General features: G+C 34.8%; 1 protein-coding gene across 25 annotated transcripts in view; it reads right to left on the reverse strand.

Annotated features, from left to right (window-relative positions):
* LOC125657522 (dedicator of cytokinesis protein 9-like) overlaps nt 1–20,548 on the reverse strand; it is a 98,186-nt gene that overhangs the window by 40,046 nt on the left and 37,592 nt on the right. For 19 of the 25 annotated variants that reach the window (XM_048888145.2, XM_048888144.2, XM_048888154.2 and 16 more), the window contains 18 exons: nt 20,353–20,528; nt 19,139–19,226; nt 18,487–18,573; nt 18,218–18,310; nt 16,482–16,535; nt 15,551–15,666; nt 14,770–14,839; nt 13,910–14,116; nt 9,680–9,826; nt 9,434–9,517; nt 7,816–7,924; nt 7,459–7,473; nt 4,714–4,892; nt 3,930–4,182; nt 3,567–3,699; nt 1,126–1,280; nt 843–909; nt 498–551 (listed from right to left, as the gene is read on the reverse strand). In XM_048888145.2, the coding sequence (XP_048744102.2) occupies nt 498–551; nt 843–909; nt 1,126–1,280; nt 3,567–3,699; nt 3,930–4,182; nt 4,714–4,892; nt 7,459–7,473; nt 7,816–7,924; nt 9,434–9,517; nt 9,680–9,826; nt 13,910–14,116; nt 14,770–14,839; nt 15,551–15,666; nt 16,482–16,535; nt 18,218–18,310; nt 18,487–18,573; nt 19,139–19,226; nt 20,353–20,528 (2,087 nt within the window). The remainder of the gene's footprint in view (nt 1–497; nt 552–842; nt 910–1,125; nt 1,281–3,566; nt 3,700–3,929; nt 4,183–4,713; nt 4,893–7,458; nt 7,474–7,815; nt 7,925–9,433; nt 9,518–9,679; nt 9,827–13,909; nt 14,117–14,769; nt 14,840–15,550; nt 15,667–16,481; nt 16,536–18,217; nt 18,311–18,486; nt 18,574–19,138; nt 19,227–20,352; nt 20,529–20,548) is intronic. The other 6 variants (XM_056149324.1, XM_048888141.2, XM_048888156.2 and 3 more) reach the window with 3 other exon arrangements.

Consider the following 20,548-nt stretch of genomic DNA (forward strand, 5'->3'; position numbering starts at 1 on the left):
ACAAATTATTCATATATTTTACAAATAAACACTATAGACCAAGTTTGGCCCTACCATAGAGTCAGTACCTCTACCCCGGGGATTATGAAATCTATAATTTTGGTTGAGGACTTCCTGCTCAACATCACTTTGCATTTAGTTTTTCTTACACATGTTTGGAAGTAGAAATTATTTTTGAAAATTGGTAAATTTTTGTCCCACACTGCCCCTAAGGCCCCAGGGGTGGAGTCCTGAAATTACAATTTATGTCCCTCTTGTCCCAAAGATGCTTCATACCAAATTTGAAAAGAATCGGAATGACAATTATCATGGAGCAGTTAAAAATTTTCAATTGTTAATGCATGATGGATAGCACATTGGCCTAAAATATTTAAGCCTCACAAGTCGGGTAAATCCAATGTTATGTACACGGTCTGAAGTCAAGATGTTCCTAGATCGGAAAACCAGTCTCATAAATTTGTACAGAAAAGACAATGAGTAAAATCAAACATACATACCTCAGGTCAACAATTTTCTTCTTTCCTTGGTATTGGAAATTCCTTAAACAGACTCTGAAATCAAATTAAATAGATATTCTGTAAATATTACATAACAATACATGTTCTAGGGGCAATCACTCTCACCCCCAAGAGAGTACCTTGATCTCAACATGGGTGCCAAATGTAACAGAGACTGTCTTAGGTCTCTGTTGAGGATTATACCCAGGACCTCTGCCGATTGATCCAAAGGATTAACTCACAAGCCAGAGCTGATAGGAAGGTCGTGTATCCAACACTACCACAATAACACAGTTTAATTCAATGCAGTGTAAACTGTACATAGCAATATAAGAAAGTACTTACTCTAATATACTAAAGAAATCAATAATATCAAATTCTGAAGAATTGTGGAACCATCCCAGAAGAATATCTGAAATTGACAAGCTATATTAAACGTACATAATATAAAACTTCAAAGCATGATTTTGTTGTGTGCAACTTACATTCATCACCAAAAACTCAGATAAAATATATATAGAATTGGGTATCAGAATTAGTTGATCATTGTCACTGATTAGGTTTTAGACTTGTAGCAGATTATTCCATTCTTTAAATTGAAGCTCCCAGATTTGCAGTAGACTTTTACCCTCTGGCAGGTACTTGATGATGTGAAGGAAACTCAGCAATAGATCTTTGACCTCCATGATGTCTAGCTTCTGATATTTCATTAAGATCTGGGTAGGTTTGGGGGTTGCTGAGATATCAGATGCAGAGTCTTTAATGTTCTGGCTGGAAGGTGTTCTGAAATTGTTGTACACATCAACAGAAATGTGTATTATGAAAACACTAGAATACACACAGCTCAATTGTAGAGGGAATATTTTTATATATAGAAAAAAAAAAATCCGATGATGGGATAATGAATAATGAACAGTTTTAACACACACCACAGCAATCTATTAACACATTAGTTCCATATTCCTTTTCAAAACTCATCCTTTACACTCTGTTTATTTGTTTGATATGTGTATATAACTTCAGAAATACATTCATAATTATGTACATGATGTATATACAATGTATGCATATAGAAATATTTACATTTTGTTTCCAAACCTAAACCTAGTCTGCATCTGCAGACAGTTTATAAATTTGTATATAACGAGAAAAAGAACAAGAAAAGAGCATGGTTCCACTATACTGATTTCTAATGGTGCTTAGTAACTCACTAATTATTTGAAATGTACTATGATAATAGTGAATACAGTTGGAAAAAATTATATAAAAATAATAATTTAGTCCTTTGCAGCGAATTTGTAGACCCCAAACAATAGATATTTAATAATATTTAGTATTTGTAGTAATTTCAGTTGGTTAAATTGAATAAATCATCATCATTTGATCATCATTTTAGCATCACCTTTTCACCTGGCCATAACGTTGTTTCCTTTGTGAAAATCTGGAAGTAACTTCAAAAATTAACTAGTCCTTCAGAACTTGAAAAAATGTTCTGTTCAAATTGACCATGTTTAGTAAATACAGTGGAACCCCGTTATTACGTTCCCCCTTTAATACGTTAGTCCGCATATTACGTTGGAATTTCAAAGCACAAAACCATTTCTTAACAAACCTATATAAAATAGACCTCGTTATTACGTTGCCCAAAGATGCCGGGACTCGGTATTACGTTGTAAAAATTCCGACAAAAACGTAATAAACCCCTAATTATTCAATAATGATTCTCAAAATAATAAGCCATTCACACCTTGACTGTCTGAGGCAGTCACCACGTAAATTTCCTGGTCTGTTTGGGGATTAGAGACGCTTGACTGATCATGCTTCGATAGATCTAGCGACATCAATACAGGTGAATACCTCGTATCGAAGCCAGTGATAAACAATTAAATAATGTTTATTTAGACATTGTACTCTATGAAATTTACTTCATTTTTCATATTTTGATAATCGAAGAAATAATTTCTCAACCACCTGAGTGTTCAGCATAGTGTGATTACCTTCGCTATTAAAACTCTATTTACGGACAGCTTTGGTACCGAACATGAAAGACAAGATTTATCGTAGCATTGTTAAAACCGCTTGGGTAACTTCTTGGACATAGGTGACGAAAGGTGGTCAATTAAAAAATTGTCTGTTGTTTGGACATGCAGCTTGGGTGTTCGTAAATCTCGTCCATACATACACCAATCAAACTGTCCTCTGTTATCGGCCAATTCGCGCACGGCATTTACCTCAGTGAATATTCTAAAATCCCTTGATGCGCACGTGATTTTAGTGCCATCATTTAGCGTTATAAATGAAATCTTCGTGCATCATTATATTTTTTTTTTTATGTGGGTTGCGCTTAAATTGTTCTCCGTGTTTATCGTTGGTGAGAAAAGTGTGTAAGTGTTGGGTATCGTGTGCGTTTTTTGTCTATAGTTTTGTTGTTTTGGGGTGGGATGTTTTTTATTGTGTTGTGTATTGTGTAATTAGAGAACTTAATAAAACGATGTTTTGTTATTTTTTTAATACGAATGTTGAATACGAACCGGAACGAGTTATTGATAGAAATTTACATGAACGCATTGTTCTAAAGTTGAACAAAATGGCGGTCCAAACGAATGCAGAAAAAACAACGTTTATCAAAACATCCTTATGTATCCTACACCAGAAATAAAGAAAAGGGATAAGAACATGAAGAATTACGGACATTAAAGATAAGATGTAAATAAAACAAAGTATAATAGTCTTTTAAACAAAGAAACAGTAAAGATATATTCACACACCCCTTCACGGAGTACCAACGGACGATATACAATTTCCAAATGATATTTTTAACGGATTTAACTGGGAACGTTTATTACGTTGCCCCCGGTATTACGTTATTTTATCGTGACAAAATGGAAAACGTAATAACGGGGTTCCACTGTATATATATATATATATATATATATATATATAAATATACACACACATGTAAATATTTAAAATCAGGATATCAATATATATATCTAGAATTCACTGGTCCACTCATATTAAAGACAATTCCTATAAATAATCAAATGCTCTTTAGTAACAAAAACACACCTCCTGTGCACTTTCTCTGTGGGTTTGCCTTCGGCTCTGTCTACAGAAGAAGTACTGTTTGTTCGTGACAGAGAACCAGCTGAACCATTCATCATTTGGGCTTTCATATCTGACAGACTCTGCATTGGTGCTCCTACAAAAGTCAAACCAACCAATACAAAACTCCAAAACATATAATTACAGGTCAATTCATTCTGAATGTTGAAACACTGACAAGAAACTCTTAATCACGTCAATTTTAACTCTAAAAATTATCAGCATACATTATAGTTGATCTAGCACTTCCTACAACAATCAAGTATTCAGCACACATACACTGTTCTTAACGATCACCCTTTAGGAACGAAAATACAAAAATAGTACCATGTCCTGCTATTAGTGCAAACACTTTGGATTCCCTCTGTGTAGCTGGGGTATCAAATGTGACTGATTTCTGGGGCATTTGAGGTGTTCTGGGCCTGCTCTCTTGTTTGCCAGACTGAACATCTCCATTCACAACTATGGTGGGGGCTTGTTGAGGGGGTGGGGCATTGGGATCATCCACTAGATGGTGCTTGTGGTCCATCAATATGGAAATCAAAGGCAAATACAGGGCAGCAATTCTTCCTTGTAGAGTCTGAAAAATGAAAATATTGACACTTTTTGACTACTTGCAAGTACATGTATGTTCTGCCATTACTGCAATATGCTACCGGGATAGGTCAAAATATGTTTTCAGAATTTGTGCCTAATCCTAATATATACCATTGATACAATGTTTTTCAAATCACTTCATTTTAGTATTGTCTCACATGTGATTGTGTTCTTTCATTCTGACCTTTGACCAGTAATCGCCAAAGATGCTGTGTAATGGAAGAAACAGGTTCCACAACTTTTGCTTGTTTATAACTTACTTTCTCCAACTTGAGTTTAGTCCTTTCAAAACTCACAAAAGACACTTAAAAAAAACACCCTCGTGTCTTTCCTGAATTAATCAAATTCACAAACTGGGTTGTAGATAAAGCAGCAACACTCACAAATGTTGTGAAACCTAACTCATCAAATTTTGGAAAAGTTAATGTCTTGATCAGAAACGATTGGATTACACATGAATTAACTTACAGCTGAACAATTAAATTATTTCCAACAAAATCTAGCTCATCTGTACCTTGGATGTGTATCTGTCATCAAAGGAATGCTTGGCTATCTGATTCCTCAGTAAGTGAATAGCATGCCTTCGGACCTCCTTTGGCTCATTCATACACATCTTCACTTCTTGTAGAAGTAACCCTACCAGGTAATGGTTCTTTCGGAACTCCTCAGAGAGTGTGTAATCACATTTCAGATCTGTCAAAAATAAATTTTTCATTAAATCAATCAATAAATACTCGAACCATTCACAGTAACTTTATCTGAACTTTCAGGGGTTAAATTCACTACATGTGGGTCCAATTCATAAAAGGACCCTAGTCCTGAATGAAAATTGACTACCTTCCAAAAATTTAAAAGAAATTTTTTAAATTCAGAACCATAAAATCTTGAAACTTTTTTTTATGCATGGGCAAGTTGTCTTTGACATAAGCTGTCCTGATTCCACTTGCATAAAGATGAAGAAATGTGTAAAATGATGGTTTTCATGTTTATCATTATTTCCTCCCATTGATACATAAAATTTCAAACTGAAAGGGTACAGAGAACTGTACCAAAACGGATCATTACAGCGGCCATGTTACAGATTCATCTGCACACATTTACGTATTTCAATAATCAAAGGGAATTAAATACGGTTAATCTGAAATTACATCTCCTAAAGTAAGCAGACTACATGTATTAACTTTATAATTGATTGCTTTATTTTGAACCAACATCAAGTGTCCTTCTGACCACAGAGTACCCTGTAACTTTCCATCATGTCATATAGCCCATATCTTGATGAGAGAGAGAGAGAGAGAGAGAGAGAGAGAGAGATTGACATATTTTATCTTTATTCCTATATTTTGAAACACCATAATGAAGAGACTTGAAATAATTATAAATAAGAAATGGTATATAAAAGATTTTTTTTAAAATAATGATACATTGAAATTATGCAACTGTTTGGTAACCTGCATTTTGATTGGCTAATGTACTGATGTTTGAGGTAGTCAAATGAACATTAACAAGATGGAAAGCTTTCCATTGTGATGTCATTATAATATAATGATGCATAACATAATAAACAAAAATCATGAATAAACATTTCATGCCATATTTCATTTAACAAAACAGCAAACTCAACAAAGCAAGACATAAACATCGAAAGAAATTAAAAAACAGAAATGGCCGGGTTGCTTTGATGATGTCGAATAAATGCTGTAAGAGGAGTCAATTACAAAAATAGGTACCGTCTATTCAAGACATGATTAAAAAATGAAAAAGTTCAACTACATGTAAATTTTTTTTTTAAAATGTCTGATTACTTTCAAAAAGACACATGCTCATCTTCAATGTGTCCATAACAACTGTGCAAAGTTTGAGGAATGTCAAGTTAGAGGTGTGGGAGGAGTTAACACAAAATAGATACCCTATTACAGGATGCCCACCTGCCATTCACAACACTATAAGCTGGATGCACATTGTGCAACCCGGCCAAAAATGCATAAATTACATTAGAATAGGAATAACTATTTTCTCATTTGTTATTTGTGACTGTTGATGCTAATTTAATGGTTGCAAACATCTGTTTTACTGACGACGCATTAACAGAGCCAGTAAAACTTGAGATTATAACCGTTAAATCAGCTTGAACGATTGCAAATAACAAATGAGAAAACGTTACTCCCTAACTCATCACCTATTTCTTTTTAAAAATTAACTCGTAGTATTTTATCATTCATATTCTAAACTGATACAAGTATACACATTATATTAGAGAGTTCCATTAATTGCTAGAAAGTTTGATTTGATTATTAATACAATGAGTGATTAAAGCTCCTATATATATACACACAGTTACATTGAATTTGATAGTATTATCATGGTTTGTTTTCTTCTTCACACAATAGTCCAATGGGACATAAGGGAATCCCATTCTGTGGTTAGTTTTACATTCAAAACTTGTTAATCACGCAGCATGCTGTTAACTTGATATATTTGATGTACATTGTTGTATATTTGTGTATCAGGCATCAATCACACTGCGCATCATTTTCATACACCTTAATACACCTCAAAATCTTCAATTTGCCTAAATATTCAAGCTAAGCTTTCCTTTGGCCTAAAAGCCCTCCACTTCAAGTACAGAAAAAGCTGTAAAATATGGCATTTTTATGATATTGGAAAAACTTACCATGCAAATCTATGAGAAAATCATGGCATTTGATTTATTTACAAAATACATTTCTATTGATTTCCTGTCCATTGACTTCCTCACAAACGTTCATGTTGAGCAAAATGACCCCCATGATTATAAATGAAATACAGATTCTAGACTATATCATATAACATATTAACATGAAACACAAACACCACAATTTTAATTAGTATCATAAATGTATAGTTTTTTATAATAGCCAACTTACAAAAATGTCCTAAAGAAAGTAGAAAAGAAAAGTTATCTAGAGTAAGAACAGTGTGCAACCAAACCCTCTATTGACTGGGATTGTGTTAGTTTCACAAAATCTGGTTTATCTAATTCAAACAAATGTCTAGAATATTAATTGAATATGCATTCAACTATCAATGGTTTTTTAAGGTCAATTCAGGTATTTTATGACTGCACAGTATGTACCAAACAGACAAACATTCTAAAAACAAGGCATGACAAGGGACACTAAAAGCTACGTAAGCTAATGTTTAGAGCAGCCAATGATTGGGAAGAACTGTCCATTGTTTCTTCAAGACCTGCATACTAAATAAAATTGTGTAAGTTTACCTTCTAATTTGATCTCTGTTGCAGCATGGAAAAAGAAGGTCACACAAATGCAACAAGACTTCACAATTATGATTAAAGGCAACACTTGTACTCAAAACGAACACAGATTTCTCCTCTCATTATTTTGTATTGTATCATAACTCACATTTGTCAGACTACAGATTTTCAACACGAAAATACAGTTACTATACTACAAACCTACTATAAACAATAAAGTTACACATATTTTCAAACTGAATTACAGTTTTATAAGACATAAAATGATTTTCAAATCTCATTTTCAACATTCCAATTCCACAAATTCACTGCAGACAAATGACATTCAGAATTCTCATTCTTTAAGACATAACTACCTACCTTTGAAAGATTTGATCATGCCCTTCCTCATGATTGGAAGACAGAGAGGAATGTAGTGTTCATGGGAGCATACTTCACTCAAAAACTCAAACTTCAGTTCATACAGGGACTGAAATCAAAACCAACATCCAATTTTTTATGTTTCCTAATATAAGCTCTTATTCCTCTTTATAAATTAACTATGATCTCTGCTCTAAAAAGACAATATAGGTTCATTTAAATCGCTTTTATTTCATAAAAAGAACTGGTTCTGATTTCCTATATGAAAATCAGTCTGTGACTGGTTAAAAGTCAGTCCGATGGGACTGGTCAATTTTCTAAAACGTCATTTTGGAAAACATACTTATGGAATCTTAAACACACATTTGGAATTCCTCTGTAGATATCAGATGAACCAGATTAGTAAATATAAATCTAACATACGTGTTACAATATTGTCTGAGGCATAACAAGTTAAATTCTGTTATTTTATTTTAATAACATGAATGAAATATGTTTAATTCTGAAAAACTCTGGTGGACTGGTAAATTTTTTCTGCGGACTGGTTGAAACTATACCCTATCAGTCCGGTTGGATTGGTGATATAAAAAGTTAAATTCAAGCCCTGGAAGAAGTTAAGGAGGTACTCTACATCATCATAATGGCTGACTTCCTTTAAAAACATGGAGGACAAAATCAATATCATCAATATTTGACTTTTCCTTTTCAATTTACATACCTAGCCGAGTAGCTCAGTAGGTTAGCATACCGACTGCTGAACTACAGGTCGCAGGTTCGAGTCCAACAGGGGTTTTAATTTTTTTTTCAGATTATCTTCTACTAAAACTGTATTTTTTGACAAAAATAAATTTGAAAAATTTCAACTTCAAAATATTGCTATACATATCCTCCACTTTTCATCTACATCAAATTTCTCTGGTGTAGCATACCTCTTTAAAAATGTTCAATTGTTAACGCACGACGGATGACAACCAATACGCAAGTTCCGAGTTACACAAAAATTATTTCCCTTTGTCGAACTCTTTCGCATTTTATAACGTATGGTGGGTACACAATGTATACATTATATCGTAGACTGGCATTGTACATAACGATTACGTACGATTAATGTAATAAAAGCGCAACTTTTGTTTATATCAATCACTGGTATGTATATTCTGGCCATATCAAGCATAATCTATTTGAATAAGATCATCAACCTGGCTATTAAATCATTATTCGTTTCCTCTACTACATGAGTGACGCTTTTATCAAAGAAAGATGGCAATTAACAGTATTTGTTTGAGCCATTTTGTTATCCAATACTCATAAACTCACTAAAGTTGCCTTTCCCCTGAGATAGGATGGTCTCAAACTCTGGACATCATCTTTTAAGAAATAATACAACGATAGTAAATTAGCAAATGTACCCACTGTCATCATATTTTACGTCATAATTTACGGAAGAGTTCGACAAAGGGAAATAATTCTTGGGGAACTCGGAACTTCCGTATTGCTATAGGTCACCTGAGTTGACTCAGGTGACCTAAAAATATCACTAGCTATTGACATTGATAGTTGATGACCAATAACAATTGGTCACCTGAGTGACTCAGGTGACCTAATAAACAAGGCAAACCTTAGAATCCCCTGGTCCAAATTGTTCAACATAAGCTGCTATGTTCTTGAAAACAAAGCCTCTGTCCATGAGAGTGAAGCAGCTCTACAATAAGACACACACGAAAATCAAAACTTTTACGTTCATAAATAAATTGTATTCATATTTCGTTATTTTTACTGAACCTTTGAACAATAAAATTAACTTCATAACAACCATTCATATCAATATGCATACAGTGTATTCTAAATAATTTTGATTTGTTACCTTCACAAACATGGCTAAACTTTGATTGGCCATCTTTGTTTCCCTGGGCATCTCTCTTTGTTTCTGGATGATATTAGGTGTCAGTGTTTGCAGTAGGTTCTGTATTCGGAACTGATAATCAGCAGTAAATCTCTCATTCCGCGGCATCTGTAACATGCAAAAATAAAATAAGCTGATGACTTCCACAGAATGTGAATTTCTGGATAATTACTTTTGATGCAACTGTAACCAATGGTAAAAGAAAAACAAATTAGTTGAGACCTAAAAATAATTTTGTTATATGCAGTCTTCTGTTGTATCCGAATTAATTGTAAATGGAGGCTGCTGTATATTGCTGACATTACTTTCACAGCTGTACAACAAAGCCTTCAAATTAAACAACTGCATTGGTATAAACGAGTGTTTCAAACTCGCTGAAAAACATGCCAGGCTGATTGCTTGTAAAAATTGTAAGCTCTGCCAAAGACCTACATGTACTACCTCTGGGGAAATAATTACTGTTTTTGAAATTACTTTTATTGATAACTATTTTCTAATATTACTAGTAAAGCGATTATGTGGCTATAACTTTGATCCCGATCATATATAATTTTGTAGGTTGGGCATCTCTAAAAAGAAATGTGTTCGCCGACTGCAAAATTGATGTGTCTCAGGCAGTCAACGCACGGTTATTTCAAACACTGGTACAAACTGTCAAGTATATTGTGAAATTATCAAAATGCAAGACAGGTTTTCTTACATTGTATCGATTCTATTATTAGTTCATTTTAATTTACCTATAGGAAAATCACATTCAAGTGAAATGCTTTAAAAAAATTTTTAAGCATCTCAAATTATTTATGATCCATAATTTCAAAAGATATGCCTTGTCTTGTAAATTATGAACCAGCATAGATATCATTCAATATTTCAGTGAAATATTGGCTAGTTATCAACAAAATAAATGTACCTCTCCTAGATTTTAATTATACATGTATTGGCTAATTGATGGCATCAGCAAATCAAAAACATCAGTTTTAATGCACAGTTAATTCCTCTGATAGGAAATGCATACAATAAAAAGGTGGGTTAAAAGCCATGCTGATCATTCAGTCCTTTGTTTGTGTTCATGAGCACCTATGTTTTATCAGCAGTGTGTTGGTCAACATAGCTGTAATCAGTACTGCTCCACACAGCTGTAATCAGTACTGCTCCACACAGTTGTAATCAGTACTGCTCCACACAGCTTTAATCAGTACTGCTCCACATAGCTGTAATCAGTACTGCTCCACACAGCTATAATCAGTACTGCTCCACACAGTTGTAATCAGTACTGCTCCACATTGCTGTAATCAGTACTGCTCCACACAGCTGTAATCAGTACTGCTCCACATTGCTGTAATCAGTACTGCTCCATACAGCTGTAATCAGTACTGCTCCACAGAGCTGTAATCAGTACTGCTCCACACAGCTGTAATCAGTACTGCTCCACAGAGCTGTAATCAGTACTGCTCCATATAGCTGTAATCAGTACTGCTCCACCCAGCTGTAATCAGTACTGCTCCACCCAGCTGTCACACTTCAATACAAAAGGCTCAAAAGTATCACTAGACCCAAGGGATATGAAATCTATGATAATTTTCATGTTCTACATATCCAAGCTAAATTTTGCATAAAATGCTAAATTTTGCAGACAACAATATGTGTTTTAAAAAACACAAATACCCCTAAAAGTGTCCACACTGATGACAGATTATTTACATAATATACTACAATCGACACCATCTTCATCATCCGACAAAGAAAAGCACTAGGCCGCGAACAAAACCCTTTATATGACTTTTATCGACCTCGAGAAAGTCTTTGATCGAGTGCCAGGGAATTTAATCTGGTGGGTCATGCGAAAGCGGAGTGTTAAGGAATGGCTGGAACGGATGGTACAATCGATGTACTCAGATGCTAAGAGTTGTGTGTGTGCTGGAGATGGATAAAGTGATGCTTTCAGAGTAGGTGTGCATCAGGGTTCTGTACTGAGCCTGCTGCTCTTCATCATCATCATCCTGAAAGCTTTGTCAATCGAGCTGCGCACTGGCTGCCCCTGGGAGCTCTTGTATGCTGACGACCTTGCCATTGTCGACACCTCACTAGAGGCACTAGTTGACAGAATCACCACCTGGAAGATTGATTGATGTTTTCTGCTCCACTCAACAATTTTTCAGTTATCTGGTGGTGCCCAGTTTTTATTGGTGGAAGAGAGAATGTACAATGTACCTGGGAAGAGACCACTAACCTTCCGAAAGTAAACTGGGAAACTTTCTCACTTACTGGCGCGAGCGGGTTTCGAACCCACGCCGACAGAGGTGAGAGGCTGTGTGATTTTGAGCGTGATGCTCTAACCAAGCAAAGGGTCTAAGAGTGAACATGGGAAATACCAAAGTAATGATTGTTGGACCAAACCTGAACTCCCTTAGAAGATCAGGAAAACACTTATGTTCAGTATGTCTAAGCGGAACAGGAAGAAACTCTATCTTCTGCACCAACTGCTCTTGCTGGGTCCATAAGAACTGTAGTGGAATTAAATAATACACAATACTCATGTCCACACTCTATGGGCACAGCAAGACCAATAGACGGTAGGCCAGTAAGTGAGGTTGAGGTTGATGGAGACACATTTGACGTGGTCGCTGACTTCTGCCACCTCGGAGATACCATGTCTTCTGGTAGAGGGTGTGAGCTAGCAGCCATATCGCGGAGCAAATCAGCCTGGAAAAAGTTCAGAGAACAACTTCCTATCCTAACAAACAAGCAACTCCCTGCTACAATCAGAGGTCAAGTTTACTCCAGCTGTGTGAGGAGTGTCATGCTCTATGGTTCAGAAACGTGGGCAATATCAGCGAGCACAACCAAGCGCCTTCAAGGTAACAACAGAGTCATGATAAGATGAACCTGCCTGGTCAAGCCTGAAGAAGACATCCACTTTGAGACTCTTCTATCTAGGCTCAAAATAAGAGACATTGCTGAAGTTCTCCAATTGGGCAGGCTGATATGGCTTGGACACGTTGAGCGCAGCACAATCTGGATCTCGCAGGTCACATGCATGAACATTGGAGCACAGCGGGACCAAGGCAGACCAAAGCTTTCTTGGGACAACTCCTGAAGCGTGATCATTTACTGTAGCCTTGAACATGGACTCTATCAACCCACTGGATCGCCATGAGTGGTGAGTAAGACTTTACTCTCGACAGAGAGACATGTCACACCCTTGACATGTGGATTAATACATGACCTGTATAATCAAAAACAGATGATGATGATGATGACTACCGTAACATAACCACTATATCATATGACTATTTTGGACCCACCCTCTGGTCAAAACACTGGCATTAAGAAATTCACAATTCTAGTATGTTCCTTTCTGCTTTTCCTAAATATGCATTTAGTTTTTATATACAGTGTAAATGTAATATCAGCAAAAATAAAGAATTAAGTCTTCAAAATGATAAAGACATTTTATCACTATATATGACCATTTTTGGCCCCATCCTGGAATCAAAATCCCTACCCCTGGGATCATGAAATTTATGATTTTGGTAAAGGGCTACCTGCTACTTCTAAATATCCATTCACGACAGTTTCAATTCATAGTATCTATAGCACTAAAGAAAATGCTATTTAAATGTTTAACACATTAACAACATACACTAAGTTTTGCCCCACTCTGGAGTCAGAACCTCTACCCCAAGGATCATAAAATTTACAATTTTGGTGGAGGCTGTCTTGTTCTACATGACTACAAATTTAATTTTCCTTACAGATGTGCATTTGTAGAGAATTTTTTTAAAATTGGTAAATTTTTGGCAGTTTTTGCCATGCCCCTTAAGTCTCTAGGGTGCAGGAGTCCTGAAATTTACTATTCATGTCCCCCTTGTCCCAAAGATGCTCATATGAAATTTGGAAAGAATTGGCAGGTTAGTCATCAATAAGTTAAAAATGTTCAATTGTTAATGCATGACAGATGATGCACTACGGATGAAGACCAAAAGCAATAGGACACTTAATCAAGTGACTCGGCGGGTGACCTAAATAGATAAGACATCAAAAATTTCTAGAAGTGCCTGCAGCATTCTTACCTTTATTCTGTCGGTGTCTGTGAGGTAGAGATCTCTAAAAGTGCCTGCAGCATTCTTACCTTTATTCTGTCGGTGTCTGTGAGGTAGAGATCTCTAAAAGTGCCTGCAGCATTCTTACCTTTATTCTGTCGGTGTCTGTGAGGTAGAGAGCCATACTCTTAATCAGGACCTCGAAGAAGAACCAGGAGTATTTAAGGAACTTGCAGACCACCACATTGTCAGCATTGGCCGGACGTAGGATGGTAGTCAGGTTTTTTGCAAGCTCTTCATGCACCGTGTTAATATTCTTAGAACCTTTGGGTATTGGGTCAGGACTGAATACATACTGAAAGCAAAAACTCTAGTATAAATCTTAAAACTATTACGATAACCATGTAATTCTACAGCATACACGTATAACTTATTTGAACAGACAATTAAAACATCCACTTTTAACTTTCAGAAAGTGTAACCTCGTGTACAAATTACATGAAGAATATATATGCTTGTAATGACAAGTCCTGAATCAGCATACATGACTTCATATGATGTAAGTCAAATATCAGGTCTTCATTAAATGTATATTACATTGGTCTCAAACTGAGACTAAATGTAAAGTATTCTATCTGTACAAAGAATTCTTGAGTTGATAGTTGATTGAGGAAAAATTCAAATGATGTACCATCTATAAATTTTGTACTGTAACCAAAGACACTGGAAGAATTGGAAATGCAAGATTTTACGACACTGGAAAAATTGGAAATGCAAGATTTTGCAATTCATTATAACCACTGATCTTCTCTACGATCTAATTTTTTTTTTTAATTAAATACATGTAATTGTAATATGATACAGTAAGGTTTTCTGATCTAGCTCACTCAAGCAGGTCAGTTATATGTACTTCAAGGGAAAACTTTCATGTCCATCTTCATTAAGAATTATGTACAAAATCTTAGAGAAAATGATTTTCAAGTAGAATAAATATCAAAATAAACAAACCTTGACATAACTTTTGAGGGCATCTTGTTTATCAGCAAGAGAAACCTCTGACACTATGTGGATTAAAACTCTGAAATAAACAAATTTAACAATAACAATGCCTCAATTTTTCTGTACAATAGCTTTTATTCAAATTGAGAAAAATACAAGCCAAGCTTTCTTAATGATTACTAAAACATTGCTAAAAAAACACAACATTGTTCCAATGAATTGTATTTACATAGCCTTCAAATATATCATGAATCAATGCTTGGATCAACTGTGTTCACACAGCCTTCAGAAATTTCCCAGAGTAATACTTGGATGAACCATATTCCTACTCCATCCCTAAATTCTCACAAATTCACCAATGTGTCACCAAAATTTCTCACATTATCACCAGTTTGAGACTAACATTACCCATGTAAGACAGTAATGTGACATTTTTCGGTCTTTCACTGCTACGTGCAACATAATTGATTATGACGTCATATTTCCAAAATTTATAATACATGCAGAAGTATAAAAATATTTTGTTTGGATTCTTCAAATTTCAATTCTGATGGTCTAATTAGCTTTTGCATTAAAGTTAAAATGAGGATTTTGATGATTTTAAATATTCTCAAAGCTTCTAAATGCACTAAACTATAGATAAAATGTGAGAAAAATAATCCTTCATGATTTACTTGTGTGTAATAGGGAAATTCCATCTCTGGGATTCTATTAATCACTGAATGCAATGTGCTTAGTATAATGCAACTGATCAAGAAGAGAAACTTAAGGGCTGTAATATTGTACATACTTCACAGCGTTTAGCGCCACATCATCACTGATAGTCTTCACCAGGAGAGAGAAAAGCTGATTTAACAGGGTGGGCAAGAACTGGACATAGGTCAAAACATCTACTGCATGAAGAGACTGAAAAAAGAAATTAGCTTTTTAACAATTTAAAAGAATTACTTATCAAATAACATAAGAAAGGAAAATGTGGTTGGTTTGACAAATTATTTGACTTGTCCTCATCATATTATGAAATATCAAACATATTTTATTTTATTCCTGAAAATTATTTTGCAGGTTCTTAGAAGCATATCTCATTCCTGGGTTATAATGGCATGCCTGTATTAGAGCTTTCAAGCTTGAAATTTGACCTCAACATTGTAAGCAAATCACCAAAATACCCATTAACCATTATCCCCTCAACAGAAAAAACCTCAAAACACAAATTAATAGCTCATTTGTTTCAAAGTTACTGCCATAAAATTTATACCGTTGAAAAATCTTCATACTATTAAATTTGTGGGGTACTTGCACATCAAATGACTAACAAAGAAACACTAGTGTGCAAAAATGCAGTGATTGTGAAGAAATGTCCACTAACTACAGCACACTACGAGGACTTCACACAGAAAACCGATTCTCAAATTCTAAAATCTGTCTTTGAAAATTTCTTTTGCAAGGTTGTATGTGAAATATTCCAGAAAAAAGGCAAATATTAAATGCACAGTTCAATGATATATAGTATTCAATATATAGATGGGGTTTTTGCCTTTATAGGTGTAACAAATATTCTCAAAATTTTACTGTTTTCAGGGTATGTAGAATATAACCAATTGGTCATTCCAAAATGCACTTTTAAGTATTAACTGTTAAGCGTTAAATATTGTTCGGTATGCATTCATCATCCAGATTTCAGATATAAAGTGGGAGGTGAAACCTACAAGAAATGTTACCTTGGTAGAATTTGATAGAAAGGTTTTCTCCAAATCCATGGTGGGCTTGTCAAGCTGTTATGTGACATATTTCAACCAAAAGGATAATTAATAATAAATAGAAAATCTTGTGTATCATATGCACCCACATACATATTATACTCATAGAAATTTTTCTTGGTTAATATAGATCTTTATATACTAAATACATGTAGAACAATAGGCGATATATACACATTTATATTTCCGATGTTTTTCCTTTTGATATCTTCACAAATTGTAATGATTGGCATTTCCTCATGAACATATTGTAGTTGTAAACAATGCGTGTACGAATACAGAACTACTTGATAAATACAGTACGTCTATTTTAACGACCAGAGAATTCCGACAGATATGAAAGTAGAATGTAAATAAAAGAAATAACTTTGATTTTTGAAAATACATGAGGGTATGCATTGCAACAGTTCACACTGACATACTTTTTATGTAGCAAATGTCTAAGAAATAAACAAGATCTCTGTCCACAGGCCTTATCAGTCAACTGAGTATTAGTTAAAAGTATCACTAGCCTCAAGGACAATGAAATCTATAATAATTTTCTAAGCTAAGTTCTAATATTCTGCAGCAGTACAAAACTAGATGTGTCCTTACAACAGAAATGCCCCCAAGTCTATAGAAAGACTTTACATAATATATGTTATTGTAAACCCATCCTAGAGTCACAACCCAGGGGTTGCATAATTCACAATATTCGTACGTGTCCCTTCTGCTTATCTAAATATACATTTCCTTTTTATACATTATCAGCAAAATTAAAGAAGTCTTTTACATGATGAAGACAATAATCACTATAATAATTTTGGCCCCACCCTGATATCAATACCTCTACCCCTGGGATCATGAAATTACAATTTTGGTAAAGTGCTACCTGCTAATTTTAAATATCTGTTTCAATTTAATAGTATGAATAGCATTAAAGAAGATGTTATTTAAATGTTTTACACATAAATACTATATACCAACTTTGGCCCCACTCTGGAGTCAGAACCCCTACCATGATCATGAAATTTACAATTTTGGTAGAGGCCTTTCTACTTTACATGATTATTATTTAGTTTTGCTTACAGATGTGACGTAGAGAAGATTTAAAAATTTGGGTGAATTTTTGCTCTGCCCTTAAGGTCCTGCCCCTGCAGGAGTCCCGAGATTTACAATTTATGCCCCCAAAGATGCTTCAAATTTGAAATGAATCGGAATGTTAGTTATCGGGAAGTTAAAAATGTTTAATTTTTTACACGGGGCACATGACGACAGATGCAGACCCATAACAATAAAAATATCAGTGTACATTGTTATAGACTATTTAGCACATCTTCAACAGTATTCAGAAAATGTCAATATGGTATATAGGGTGTTTACAAACATGGAACAATTTTTTGACAAAGTAACTTTTAAAAGAAATCCTGGTGGAATTTCAAGATCTTGATTAAGGTTGCCAAAAATAGAAGTATAAAAAGTCTTATTTTTTGTCCCATACCTGCATATAAATGATCCTACATTAAGTTTGATAGCAATATATTAGGAAAGTGAGTGCATAATACACAAGACTGCATGATTAAAACAATGGTAAGATATAGAAATGAATACTTGTTCATGGTTAAAGACGTGATTTTAGCAATATGTACTGTTCTAATTTGTACTTTTACAATCACATTACAGTTACACAATTGTTTTCTTATACATGCGCTACTGACCTTCAGCTTATTTAAGCTATCTACATCAGCTCCAGACATCAAGGCATTTTCAATCTTTTGACAGTGGTAGAAAAAGTTGTGTAAATGCTGATCCTAGAGGAAACAGTGAGATCAATAGCATTATATACTCATCATTTACTGGTCAACACTACTGAAGACATCGTTTACAGGTAAATACAAAATTAAAATCTTTAATTAAAATCTTCAAAAAACCAAGACACAACTATAGAGAGAAATCATGTTGTTTTATTTAGTGGTTTCAAACTTACTTTTGTGTACACAGTTGAATGAAGGTGAACTTTGACTTTAAATATTGCTTTTCCATTGTCTACCCATTTGATATCTGGTACTGGAACCTGTAATGTATGAGGGATATTTCAATTTGCATGTATTAGTTTCGGTACAAACTGACTTTACATAAATATCAAAGTGTTAGTGATATCTCACATTTTCTCTTGTTGCTGACTTTGCAACTGCAATACTTCAATTTTATTAACATATAACATTCAGAAACTAATTTGGTAAAGATTTCTCTTGACCTTGACATTTGACCTATCAATTTGAAAGACTATATCCATCTTCTTACTCTTAAGATCTATGCAAGCTAATAATCTAGGAACTGTTCTTCATCCCTATCAAAATCTCTTTGAAAATTTGCCCTAGTTTAATTTTAATTTAAACTATGCCACACTTAAAAACAATGAAATGTGAAATTGTTTTGTGTCTCTATGATGAAAATGTACACTGCTGCAGTTGTTATACTAAGAACTGCTGATAGTGTAACAATACTACCACATACTGATCTGTCAGACACACATTTCAATAAGAACTGCTGATAGCGTAACAATACTGTCACATACTAATCTGTCAGACACACATTTCAATAAGAACTGCTGATAGTGTAACAATACTGCCACATACTGATCTGTCCGGGGATTTGGTTGAGAGGTAGTCTTTGGGTAATGCTGTACAGGCTGCCACTTGTATACTCTGCTCCCCTACAGTGACTCTGAAAGCAGAAATAAATATTCAACAGATGATTTTCTACATGTGTGCACCTGACAGGTAATTAATGCAAAGTAAGCAATGGAACTTTGATATCCATTGCTTGGGTAAATGACATACTCACCATAAAATGAACATATACATTGGAGCATTGGAGTACTGCTTTATAGATAGCTACCAAAACCCTGACATTACAACATACACCATGTACATTTGCATAATCAAGGAGGTCCATCTCTCCCACCACCCCCTCCTATTTTCTCTCCCGCTCCCTTTTTTCCTCTCCCCTTTCCCCTCTTTTTTCTTTTCCTACTTCTTTCCTTTCCTCTCTCCATTTCCCTAGGTTCTCTCCCCTTCCCTTCCCCCTCTTTTTTTTCTTTCGCTACTATTTCCCTTTCCCCTTAATTAATCACCTGATGATGTATTCATATGTTTGTGTAACTCATGATTTTATTTTTTAATTTCTTTTATTCAAGTAACATCATTTTGGAATCTATGTCATTTCAAACTTTACAGAGACAAAACAAAAACGTCACTTAATATGATTAACATCAACATAACTAACAAATGCACTAAAGCCACACTGATGAAAGACGGGATAAATGCCCATCTTTGTTTGCCTCGATAGCCTTCACACTGCATATTGTGCATGTTTTTTCTTAACCACCGAGAGTTTCAATTCTACATCCAAATTCTCAATACTGGATTTTCTGGGGACTTCTCAATTTCTGCAGCATAAAATTTTTGAAATTCATTTCACAGGTATTGTATGAATAAATACAATGGAGAAAGGGGGTGGGTGGGTGGGGGTGTTAAATGATTCAAATCAACGAATTCATGAACCTGCGATAATAAAATGCGAAATATTAATCCCCTACACAGAATAAAAATCCTCAACAGAACTAGCATTCTAATGAAGATGTGTCATCTGCAAATGTTTTATTGTAAAAGTGTGACTTGATCCACACAGACAGACTGACTGACTAAATGATAAAGAAATCTCTATGTGTCTACAATGCTCCACAGGTGCCACAACAAATTGGGATGAACAGGCACAAAGTAATAAATGGATGCCCCAGTCAGTGGGGTCATTAAAACAAGTTTAATCCTATAGATTCTCAATAACTGACCTGCCCTGGGACAGAAGAGGAAGCCAAGCGAACCCCACAGGTGTCTCAATATTGTCTCGCTTTTTTATGGAAGACGTTGAACTACGATTGGACTTTGAGCCTTCACAACTAACATGATAGAACCGGAACAGTATGTGATGTTTATCATGCAACTGTATAGGAAGAGCTATCTTCACCTGCAACAAAGAATTGAAAG

The sequence above is a fragment of the Ostrea edulis genome, chromosome 9, assembly GCF_947568905.1.
Source record: "Ostrea edulis chromosome 9, xbOstEdul1.1, whole genome shotgun sequence".
NCBI classification, from domain to species: Eukaryota; Metazoa; Mollusca; class Bivalvia; order Ostreida; family Ostreidae; genus Ostrea; species Ostrea edulis.